General features: G+C 45.8%; 1 protein-coding gene and 1 pseudogene across 2 annotated transcripts in view; both read right to left on the reverse strand.

Annotated features, from left to right (window-relative positions):
- The window catches only part of LOC146805916 (aquaporin-11-like), a 348,642-nt pseudogene that overhangs the window by 76,287 nt on the left and 259,500 nt on the right, over positions 1-12,855 (reverse strand). The window lies entirely within an intron of this gene.
- Positions 11,934-12,787, reverse strand: LOC146805917 (aquaporin-11-like). The gene has a single exon (XM_085620669.1). The coding sequence runs from the start codon at positions 12,744-12,746 to the stop codon at positions 11,934-11,936; it is 813 nt and encodes a 270-aa protein (XP_085476795.1). The 5' UTR covers positions 12,747-12,787.

Consider the following 12,855-nt stretch of genomic DNA (forward strand, 5'->3'; position numbering starts at 1 on the left):
CCGTGTGCAGCCTGCATAGGAGGCGCATCCCCAGGTGGAGCCGCAAGAAAAGCACAGGCAACAAATTGGACCAGGAGTCTCTAGAGAAGAACAGCCTGAGCATATATACTCAAACGTACCTCCGCCATATTGGTGTTAAGATAATTAGGCTATGAAGTAAAACCGGCCAACGCAGGCCAAGTGGCCCCATCAATACTCAAGGTGCCCATTCAAACAGTTTCAATAGGATGGGGTAGGGCACCATTAAACCAAATCTGGGGCTCCTAGGCCATAAGAGGAACTTCAACAACCGCATACTGGCAATAAGCTGCCGGAACAGTGGCAGGAGTGTAATGATGCAGGAAATGTAACCCATGAGTAAAAAAACTTTGAAACGGTATGCTGGGTTCGCCTCGACCACAAAAACAACCGGAAACCTTGCATTAGAGACTCCATGCCGCAACAAATTTTGAGTAACCACCGCACAGTAATGAGCCGGAATCGCAACCGGTTGAGCCATTAAACAGAACTAAGGGACTCAAACTGCAACACCAACAAAGGCAACAAAAAAATCCTTTTAAAACTAAAGCTTGAAAAACCTACAGCAATAGGTAGTCCCTACAAAGTAAAGAGGCAGAGCCCTCCCACCATGGACATCTACGGAAAACGGTGCAAGGGTATTGTGAACAAGCACTATTCAGGGGGCCTGTGAATAAATACCAGACAAAAGTAGGCACGCCATGTTGCAGGGATTCTGTGTAGGTACAGAACTATGCTTGAGCCCATTAGTAGTTATATATCTATATGGGTAGATCCAATGGTACTGGGACCTGGGTATTAAGCAATACAGTGGGGGATGGTCCCAGTAAACAATACTTTGCAACAAAGCACATAAAGCATATATTGTATATTCATACAGGTTTAGAAAAACAATACATAGAAATGGAAGATTGAACAGTGTTATTTATTCACACTGTCATGTTGTCAAATGCATATAGTACATAATCAAAATTCATACAAAAAGTGCCCGGAACGACAGGGAAAAGAAGGGATCATAAAAGAAGTGATTTCGTGAGTGTAAAGTGTGTGAGCAAGAGGTAATTGTGCAAACAATTGAATCGTAGTTGTCAGCAAAAGATTCTAAGCTTGATTATACCACCATTAGTGCACCATTATATACATGATTTATCCTAGCCAGCCTAAAAGATGAAAAAACACAGTGGAGCAACCTCTGTTGTTTGTGGCTGGCTCAGAAAGAAGTGTCGATATTTCGACCCCAAATATTTGTAGGTTGAGTGGCACCTTATGAGGGGGTCTTCATCAGGACTGTGGAGGGGGAGGGGGTGGCGGGTTGTCTAGGGCATCTAGGATTGAAGTGAAAAAGTATTAAAAGTAAGCACCTCCATGGGAAGGGAACATTAAAAGCAGTAAACAAGGGGCCAGATGGTCCATAGAAATTACTGTAGTTGCCCTGCAGGGAGGGCTATGATGGGGCAAGGGTGGGGCCCATGGGCTCCAAAGAACAGAGAGCGGAAAAAACTGCACCTGCAAAAGTAAGGCGTAGTTACAAATCTAAGTCCCTCAAATCACCACAGGGATCAGAGGTTAAAAAGCAGAAATGCGAAAAATTCCAAAAGTTAATCAGGGACACTCATGCTCATACGAGGAAGTCAGGCTTGTCCCAGCCACACTGTTAGAGAAGTCCTGCCAATATACATCGGCTATAAACTAAACAGCACAAATCTGTGGATCCAAAGGGGGAAACTTCCAAAGCCAAAAACTACAAGGACCTTGTACTATCCTTACAAAAACATTACCCACCATCTCTTACATGCATCTGAAAGGGATGGAATACCTGCTCTTTTCTCCAGAATACTGTGCACGTGAGGGCAAAGAATCTGTGGAGAGGGGGCAAAAAAAGAAGGGCATGGAAATAATAAATGCCCAATGGCGCCTAGAGCGCTAAGAAAAAAAGGCCAAGCATGGACTGAGTCCGTGAAAGACTCACCGCTCCTCGTTGATATGGAAGCGTATCCCAAATTGTCAAGGCCGGGCAGTGCTAGATCTAGAGCAGAAAGATAAAAATGCCAAGCATAAGTCCGTGTCCGGACAAAATACAGTAATTTAAAACACGATTTGGGAGTGCATCCTTCAGAGAGGCTTACAGCTACTAGCCAGCTGTAGACTGTGGCAGGATGGAGGGAAACGAACAATCCCTCCGTCATCCTTAAATAAGCATGCGCATTGTCAAACGCGCCAGGATGACGTGCCGGTAACAGTCGCTAGATGCAGGTGAAACTGCATCCCCGCGTTGTGCACCGTTCGAATGGAAAGAGACAATAAACTCACTGGAGGGTTTTTTCGGGTCGGATGGGAATTTAAGAAAGAAAAGCCGTCCCCGCAGGATGCCAAGGTATTAGTGGCAATATAGCCAAATTTAGCAGGGTGCTTTACCATATGGGAAATTCAGCAGAGTTAGCGTTACTGAGCCACTAGAGACGTAGGGCCTATGTCAACAACATAATAAAAAGCGTAAACAAGCGGTGTGGATGCACACTAACGTAACTTTCTCAAGTTCCAATACAAAGGTAAAAAATAACATTGTTAATCAGAAAGCGGTCTCGTAGCATTGGGGTAGTCAATATTACATTTAAGGTCAGAACAAGGTGTAAGGTGTAAATACATACAGGGTCAAGATACATATGAGGTCACTGTTCAACCTGTTATTAAGACAAACAACAACACATGTTTCATCATATTCTTAGTTAGTATAAAACAAGATATTACATCAGATCCATGAGATCAGAAAGACGTTCAAGGGTGCCCTACTGATGCAAGTTCTATTTAGTGATGGAAAGACAGAAAATCAACAGCCCCCTTGACTAAAATGCATGTGAATGAACTCATGTTAAAATTCCATGTGAGCAGTCATTATTAGCACATTGTCTGTCATGTTGATGTATACATAATACATACATCAGAGACCCCACGGGACAGGATAAATAACAACCTGTATATTAGTACATTGTCTAAACCATGGCCCTTCCTGACAGAGTGCAAATATGTAATGAAGCATCAAGTTCATTCGGAATATCAGAATAGGGGAAGACCCTCACTCAGATGTAAGGCACGCTAGCTGTCCATTTTGTATTGAGTCCAAACGTGTCATCCATTTACACTCCCTTACATTGAGGATAGACATGATGTTGCCCCCTCTTGGTCCCAACGTTGCTTTCTCCAGAGATATCCATCGGAGTTCCTCAGCGGTGTGTGTGGCGGCTTTGAAGTGTTCTACTAGGGGGGGGCCCCTGTACATTGCACCATATTCTGCTGCAGTATTTGGGCTTTGATTTTCTGCTGTGTCTGACCCACGTAGATGAGATCGCAGGGGCACAGAATCCCATAAATGACATTGCTGGTATTGCAGTTGGTGAATGCATGCAGGTCAATTTGATGTTGTTTATATGAGAACCTTTTAGTTTGGATGGTCATTGTACAGGCCTTGCAATGGCTGCATTTGAAGTGTCCTAGTAGAACAGGCATGTTCCAGAGGGTTTGTAGGGATGGTGTTGCTGGACTCTCAAGGAAAGAGCGGACCACGTGGTCTTTCACGCTCTTCGCCTTCTTGAATGAATGCATGGGTAAGTTAGGTTGTTCAATATCCTCCGATATAAGGGCCCAATGTTTGTTGATAGCCTTTTTGATGACATTACTCTGGGTGCTGAATGTGGTAACACAGTTCATCCTTTGCAGAGTGCTGTCACTATTGCCCTTTACAGTGAGTAAGGCTTCCTGGGGGCTATACCAAGCCCTCTTCTGTGCTTTCTTTATCAGACGTCTGGGATAAACCCTCTCAAGTAGTCGTTAGCTCAAGTCATCAGACTCCATCATGTAGTCTTCCTTCCTGGAGCAGTTCCTACGAATGCGTAGGAACTGTCCCACAGGTAAATTGACTCTCAAGCCCCATGGATGGTGACTACTGTACCGTAGGGGTGAATTAAGTTCAGCTGGTTTCCGGTATAGTGTTGTTTGTAATTTGTTATCCTCTTGGAAGATCGTTGGTGCCAGTCCAAATCATGAGCACGTCGTCGATCTAGCTTCTCCACATCACCACTTGGTCGCGGTATGGATTATTCGTGTGGAGGACAAATGTGTGTTCAAAGTTATCCATAAAAATGATAGCCAGGTCTGGTGCAAATGCAGCCCCATAGCCACACCCTTGGTCTGTATATAGAAACTGCCTTGAAAGAAGAAAACGTTTTTCATCATGGCGATGGAAAGTAGTGCAATATTGAATTCTGTAGGTACAGCCATAGGTGCAGGTCGCTGGTCAAGTGCATGTCTAATCACTTCCAAAGCTGTCATCTGGGGAATGCTTGTATATAGTAATACAATATCACACGTCACCAACAGTTGCTTGTCAGCATCAAAAGGAAGTTGATCAAACCGGTTGATAGTTTGTAAAGTGTCCCTCAAATAGGTTTCTGCAGCCTCCGCAATTGGCTTCAAAAAGAAATCAATGTACCTGCAGAGTGGCTCTAGCATGGAGCCACAGCCAGAGACAATAGGCCTTCCTGGTGGGTTCAGCATGTCTTTATGAATCTTCGGCAGGGTATAGATGGTCGGTAGCCGAAGATCTTTTTGATTCAAATAGTGACATTTGTGTTCTGACAGGAAGCCTGGTTTCAACACGTCTGTGGTTACAGACAAGATCTCTATTCCCTTCTTTGTTTGCCCTCTCTCCACAGATTCTTTGACCTCGCGTGCGCAGTATTCTGGAGGAAAGAGCAGGTATTCCATCCCTTTAAGATGCATGTAAGAGATAGTGGTTAATGTTTTTGTAAGGATAGTACGAGGTCCTTGTAGTTTTTGAAGTTTCCCCCTTTTGATCCACAGATTTGTGCTGTTTAGTTTATAGCCGATGTACATTGGCAGGACTTCTCTAACAGTGTGGCTGGGACAAGCCTGACTCCCTCGGATGAGTGTCCCTGATTAACTTTCGGAATTTTTCGTATTTCTGCTTTTTAACCTCTGATCCCTGTGGTGATTTGAGGGACTTAGATTTGTAACTACCCCTTACTTTTGTAGGTCCAGTTTTTTCCGCTCTCTGTTCTTTGGAGCCCACGGGTCCGCACCCTTGCACCATCATAGCCCTCGCTGCAGGGCTACTACGGTAATTTCTAGGGACCATCTGGCCCCTTGTTTACTGCTTTTAATGTTCCCTTCCCGTTGAGGTGCTTACTTTTAATACTTTTTCACTTCAATCCTAGACAACCCGCAACCCCCCCCCCCCCAGGTTCATGTTTATTGTGCTGTACAGTATACAGATCTTTCAATCAAGTGGACCGTATATTACAGTGTCCGGTATCACATATCATTTTCGAAGATAGAAGGATAATTTTTAAGAGAAAGGAAAAAAAAACAATTTGTGAACCCTATGGACCCTGATAGTGAATATGTCACTTGAACTGGGGTATAACACAGGAAAAACTAGGGGATGGGTATGGAATTTCACATCCGGGCCTCTCAGACTAATGCTCGGACAGTCGTGTGGGTGTGGCGCCCCAATGGTTTGCGATTGTACCGACTCTTAGGCTCGACCGGCAAGTGTGGCAGTATGCGCTATAATACAATATATGCTTTATGTGCTTTGTGGCAAAGTATTGTTTACTGGGACCATCCCCCACTGTATGAGCCCATTAGTAGGCAGGGACTGAGTCGTCCTACCACCTTAGTACCCATGTGCCCAGGGCCGACTAGCTAGTGTCTCACTTGTTTTGCCCTCCTACTCACTCACAGAGGAACAAGTGATTAGACACCCAAGAACAACACTCCCGACCCTCTCAGGAATCGCGGTTACAGGACACACCCTTTCCCTTCTCACACTCGTACTAGTCCAAATTAAGATCTGATAAGAGACACGAAAACAGTTTAAAATGTTTATTTTTAACTACTGTGCTCTAGTATGCAGTATATGTGCCAAAATATGTAAAATAAAATGCCTAACACTAATACGGTTAGCATAGTAAGTAGTCCATATATCATAAAAGGAGCGGTCATTATTTAAGACAGTGTAGCCTAACCTTCCTCCCCTTCTACAGGAGCAAAATGAATATATATCAGAAGATCTCTGGGTGTTACCAGCAGACCCCGTACCTTAGCATACACAGATGAAAGTTCTACATCTCAGGTGATGTCGTAATCTCTTCCCTGGAAAGATCCCTCTCCAAGTGTGATGTTACCCATCTGTGCATACCTATATAACAATAGTACGTGTTCCCAATTAATAGCTGCATTTGTGTGTTTTGTCCAAGTGCCAGGGCCTGACCAGAAAAATATAACAAGGGGTGTTGTTGTTTGACCTGGTCTATGGTGTGGACTAAATCCCAGGAAAGAACAGAACACAAAAACAGCAGGTTCTGTGTGAAAGCAGTGTGGCACAAAGCAAAATAAGTTTGTATAGTAACGTGCGCAAAGCAGAGGGCGGTCTGCATTGTGCTCATGCTTACATAGGGAAAACAACCATGGACCTGCACGGTACACATGACAGTACGTTGTGGTGGCTACTTATGTGGGAACGTGGAGTTAGCACTATCTCAGAGATGTCAGATGGAGCATCTATATTCTTTGTTTTTAATATTTTATATGGGGTCCAGGTGGATCGCTGGACGAACTGGGTCCCAGAGCGGACGATGCGGCAGGGTTGGACTCTGCACTGATGTATTTGTTTGGCTGTCCATTTGAGTGTGAAAGCATACAGCGCCGCTAATGGACATACTCTGGGCCACGTTTGATATTAGTATTCTGGAGACTGTTGCAGCATAATGGACTTTGCATGAGCAGGCTTAACACTGCCCTGCCAAACAGATATATTTGGGAGCTACGCCTAACACTGGTGGGCCACAGACTTTCACAGAACAGTATACACGACTTTAGTAGGATTGTCATATGATGAGGAATAACTGTTTTTTGACGTTCTTCCCTCTTAATGTACATCAGTAGATCAGCCCTGAAAAATTCAAGTAGACAAAACACGTGTTGGCTGCCTTTGATCTTTTGTATGTTCCTACATTGCAAGAATCTGAAAGATATCGGTAAGATTTCACTATTAAATGGACTTTGGATTACTACATCCATACTGCGTTTTCTTTGACTATTATTAATGTTTAGATTGCATTGTATTGAGTGCTTTGGTAAAAATTATTGCATAAATATGGCGGATGCTTTCCCCTCAGCTATAGTCTTACAACGATTAGGTAGTTTCCTTCTAGGCATTGTGCTGCAGTGGAGGGGCTTGCACGTTCAAGCTACTGTTTATTGGCAGGTTGTTGGCTGATGGATGATTTTGGAGTGCAAAAGAAGGCAGTCACCATGAAGACCCATGACAGCAAGGTGGATGTTCAGGTGGTCACCAATGAAAAAGGTGTGACAGGTGATGGAGGAGCTTACGGAGGGAGACAAACTGCACCAGAATCTAGTCTGCCGTCTCTGCTTCCTTCCGGCTCAAACCTCCAGCCGCAGCAGTAGCACCACATCCACACATCTCCGCCTCTCTACTGATGCACCTCGGCTAAACTGGTCACTCAGACTCCACTTCCTAACAGCACAAAGGGGCCTGAGGAACCTGCTGCAAGGGAAGCAAGGTGTGAAGCAGCTGATGAGCAAGGCAATGTATGGGCCTGGTAGGCTGGGAATGAAGCGAAGGGGGCAGGGTCCAGGTCCAAAAGCCCCCAAGAATAGTGTCTCACTGGCACATTGTTGGAGGTCTGGTGGAAAGGCTGGTAGAACGTATGTAGGGCAGCGGCGTGAGACTAGCAGGAGATAGGCAGCTGGGAGCGGGCAGCAGATAATGGCGTACGTAGCAGATGGTGAGCGATGAACGGCAAATGCCGGACAGTATGAAACGGGGTACCTGGGGAGCAGTGCCTGGAAAATATTAACCTCCCCACCACATTTGCAGCTCAAGCTCACCTCAAAATAGTATGGAAGCAGAAGTGGCGAGAAATCGCAAGTGGGCATGAGCGAAGAAATGGAGGCAGGAGGCTAGAGGTGGAACCATGGTGCAGGCCGTTCAGGCGGATACCTCCGTGGTGCTGTGCAACTGCAGTGAGGGCTCTTGCTGAACTCTGCTCCACTTAGCACTCCGAAGGGGATCCTGGCTCCCGACTTTGCCACAGTGTCATGTCAGCTCCTCTGCTGCACTTGATGATCTTGGTGTTCAGAGTTCCCCACTTTACTACTGGTTAGCATGGGTAAGATGCACAACTATGCAAAGCCAGCAAAAACATAGGGTCCAGCAAAAGATGAAAAATGTGGAATGGCCATACGGAAAAGGCAGATTTCCTATGATGGTATTTGATAACTGAATGTGCCCCAGACCTATTTGCAAAAGCCCTTCACTGGACTACCACACTTTCAAGGGATACAATATTTGATGTTACAACAACATTTTTAGGCCTGGTGAATGTATTCACTCAGAGTCCGAGAGAAAGCCTTGCTCTGAGTGGGTCTCTTCAGCTTCATTTTGGCTTTGAAACACGATATTTAGGTCACCCATCCAGAAAAAACGTTAACAAGAACCCATAAAAATCATAAAATGACAATCAAAATACATAATATTACAAATATGCACAACTGAAAATGAGAGGCACTGTGTTCCAGACACAGACACACCTTGACCCTCCTACCATGTAGTTGGCTCCATATTTCCAATCAAACAGCAGTTTAAACTAACGGTGGGTGAGCCAATGAAAGCTGGAGCTTGGCTTGATTCAGTTGGTTAGCTCTGGCTCGGCTTGAGATCCATAGGGAACGTTGAGCCAAAAGTAAGTGGAGTGGAGAAGCCTTAGCTTCAGCTTTATATGGACAACCCTGTGCACCCTCACATTATACTCCAAGCATCCTGTGCGCAGCAGAGAAGGGGCGGATCAGCAAGGCTGGCTAATTCAAGAAAAGCTTGTGACACTGGTCAGACCCTCCTTTGTTGTACACAGAGGGGCTTGGAGAATGACGTGGTAGGGTGCAGAGGGAATAGGAAGACTTGCTTAAAGGTCCCTAGTATATGGCACCACGGGTACCGAGGGCATGTAAGTTAAAGTTTCCCCTGTGGAAAGAAGCATTTTTGGTACCAGCACGAGTGTGTCAAAGCAGAGCATGACTCCCAGGCTGCCACTGCTTTTAAATTGCTACCTCAACTTTGCGATTTAAAATAATGACAAAGTCCACACTGTGTGTATGTGTGTGTATATGGAGACCTATTGAGCTCTAAGGCAGAGTGCCATATACTAAAAAGTGGAACGTGTTTAACATGTTCTTACAACAAAAATCCCGAATTGTCATTTTTACTGTAGAAAGGCCAGTACCCTGAATGGCAAGTAAAGGGTTGCACAGTGACCACTCAGCTATGCTAACTTCTAAATGGGACTACTAAAGTTGGTACTTCGAGGTATCTAAAGAATTGTTGCATTAAACCCGACTTGATGCTTAAGTCAATTTTAATGTAACTTTTGAGGAAAGGGTAAACCAAAAAAAGCTGCCACTCTGTTGCCCTAAGTTTTCCATTGACCGTTTACAGTTGCTGGCCACAAGACAGCCCTCTGTCCCCTGGGGGAGGAGTGAATGACTCTCTGGGAGGAACACAAAGGGCCTGCCGCTCGAAGAGGTGTTAACTCTCCCTGGCAAGAAGGCCAAACAGGGTGTGAGTCGAAAAGATGAGCCTCAAGAAGGAAGTCCCCTTTGAAGACCAAATGGCAAACACAGACACAAGAGAGACTGCTGTTTTGTTCTGCTAGACAGGTAGGTGTCTGAGAGAGAGGGAGAAACAGTTGCCAAACCAGTTTACCCGTGGGCATGTAGCCCTTAGGTAGCCACCTGCCCCCCCTAGGGCGGGCTACAGAGCTCTCCCCACACAGACAGGGATCCTGCCATCTTGGGAGTGAGCAGAATATTGCATTCTAGGATAAACTGATGCCACACTTTCCAGGAAGTCATCATGTGAGAGGGGACCTGGTAGTCTATTGTCTAGTAGTCCCTGCATCCTGAGGGAACGTTCTGGGCTTCAAAGTGCTAGAATGGGAGGTCGCGCCTTCCGCTTTCTAGCTGCCACGCATTGGAATAAACTCCCCATAGGGCTCCGGATGGAGACTTCGGAGACAATTTTTCGGAGAAAGCTTAAGACCTGGCTTTTCCCATCCGTAAGTTATCCCGTCTAATTCCTCCTTGCTTTCACCTCATTGCCCGGAACTTGGTCTTTTTTGCCGCAGCGCGGGGACACACTAGCTAGTGTAGCCATGCGCGTTATAAATTTGTTTATTATTATTTATTAAAGTGGCACCTAGACCTCCGATCACGTCTTTACTGAAGAGGGGACCGAAGAAGGATTGTCCTGCTGTTCCTTGAACCCAGCAAAAAGAGGCTGCACCAAGACTGGACTGCACTTGCTGCTCCTTCAGCTAGCAAATAGAAGAATGTGTCTGTGGTGCCCTGCTCAAGGAAAAGTCATCCCTGAGCCTCAGACAGAAGTAACTTGGTTGGCTGACTCCCTGTTACAGCTACTGGTAGACCAAATCCCGGCCCTCAAAAGTTGCACCCAAGTCGGCTGGACCCGAGAGAATAGTCAGAGTGCAGTTTGATCGCCCCAGTCAGGAGTTATCACCAGTTAAAGGGAACAGCTGGTTTTGCTGCAACCAGAGAACAGTGGCAACTGTTTGTTTTTTTGAACTTCAACCAGACTTCAGGGGACATCGACCCCTCTTGCGAAAGTCACCCCAGTGAGCTCGTGGACTGAGGAGTAGCCACAGGAAGACCCCCCCGTCACCGGATCAGCACTCAGTATCTTTCAAAATCTTCAGCCTCCTGCATCCCTTGCATCATAACCGCTCCACTGAAGTCTATGCAGTTCGCCCATAGAGCCTAGAACTGAAGACTGCTTTGTCAGCTAGGTAACTGTCCTACCAGGCCTCACTGGCATGTGACTCATTCCCAGCTGAAGTTGGCTGCCCAAAGTGGGACGGAGTAGTAGTTTACAACTTTACTAAAGATGTCCAAGTTAAGGCGAACCGTGGTAGTTGTCAACGCTTGTTTCTGATTTGAATGAAAAGCAGTGATTTAATATTTGCTAATTAATTTATATGTCCTGAACCCGCTGGTGGATTTTGTTCATTTTTGTGTTTCATACAAAACGAAGAACTATTTTTATGAACTGAGGTTGGATTTCCTTTGTATCATCTTTCTTTCTTATCTGACTGTTTTGGTACTCCTAAATGCTTTACACCTGCTCCTTTAACAAAGCCTGACTGCTCAAAGCCACAACTACCCAGGGTTTATCTAAAGATTTGCAAACAAACCCGACTGGACTCAGGATGGGTCGGTGAGTGTATTACATGGTGAGGTCGCGCAACCGCACCACATAATAAATTGCTTGCCTCACACAGAGGGCAAGAGAAAAGCAGTAAGACATGACGGCAAAATTAAGTGAGATATGGGAAGAAGAGAAAGAGAAATCGAGGAGGAAGAAAGCAAGGGACTGACGAGAAAGAGGAACCTGAAAGAAAGAGGATAGAGGACAAAAAAGAGAAAGGCAGCGGGGAAACCGGGATAGAGAGAGTAAGATAAAGGAAAGGCAGATAACAACATACACGAAGAATAAGGGGAAAAAATCTAGAAATATTTACATATATTTTTTGGTGGTTCTGTTTGACTCTAAGAATCAAGCCAGACCCATGATTTGGCTCTAACTTGCGCACCTCTCGTTTAAATAAGGCAAATGACACTGTTTATGCTCACACTACTTCAAGAGCAGGAACCAGGTGTTTCACACCCATCCTACATGCTGTTAAAACAGAACTCTTCGTTAAAAGACCCTCTAAGTTGGAAGTGCAGTGATATACAGGACTAATATTTGATGGACTGTCTCAAACAATGTTTTATAGGACACAGATTTGTCTACGAGATTCTCAATTAAGATCAATGTGGTCCTTTAGGCTGGCCAAGATGAGACTACTTAAAGTGAGATTTACACTTCCGGAGTGACACTTTGGTATACCTGCCACATGTCGACGCTTGGACTTTGAGAAATCTACTCCGCACACATTTCCACCATAGCCCCACTCCACCAAGAAAGTCACTCTGAAAACCAACTCACCTGCCGCTACAAGGCCCGCACAAGTCAAGCCGAGGATGTGTGCATGGTAGCGGGTTTCGAAGTGGGGCAGCATCTGCAGGACAGATTGTATGACGAAGGAGCAGCCCAGCTCCGCCAGGGCGCCCTTTTGCACGGTGGTGTGCAGGTGGCTGGTACACTCTGGCCCCGCGTGCGTGTACAGATTGGTGATTCCTGTAAGGAGGGCTTGCCTGACGCACACCCAGGCTCCGATGGCGCCACCAAATTGAAAGATTACTTTCTCTGTGGTCTTGCCAAAATCCGATTCTCCAATCAGCAGGTGCTGGAGGGAAGTGCAGGGGTTGCAAAGCCCACAGGAAGAGGACAATGTGTGCAGCACAATAGTTGTGTAGACTACGGGAAGCACAATGGGCAGCTTTACATTACCAAACTCGGACAGCAGCAGAAGTTGATGTACGAAGAGACAAAGCTCAAAGGTGTATATGGCCTCAATGGCCAAAACATGGTAACGTTGCGGGATGACATTTCTCAGGCTACGTCTGCCCCCCTCACACACCGCAGCAATGGAGAGCACAGCAACCATCGTTTTGAGCACATTTTCCGTTTCCGGAGATATGGTCGGGATTGAGGTCGAATCTTCCGACATCCTTACCCCAGAGGCCACCAGTAACCTCCAGGAGACACTCGGGGTCCCGACGAGCAGTTGGGCTGAGGGACGCTGCCAGCGCAGCACGACAGTTGCGGTTTACCTTTCA

Source organism: Triturus cristatus, chromosome 8 (genome assembly GCF_964204655.1).
Source record: "Triturus cristatus chromosome 8, aTriCri1.1, whole genome shotgun sequence".
NCBI classification, from domain to species: Eukaryota; Metazoa; Chordata; class Amphibia; order Caudata; family Salamandridae; genus Triturus; species Triturus cristatus.

Bases quoted from the DNA above. Each gene is read 5' to 3' on its own strand.
- LOC146805917 (XM_085620669.1), bottom strand. From the start codon at position 12,746: ATGTCGGAAGATTCGACCTCAATCCCGACCATATCTCCGGAAACGGAA.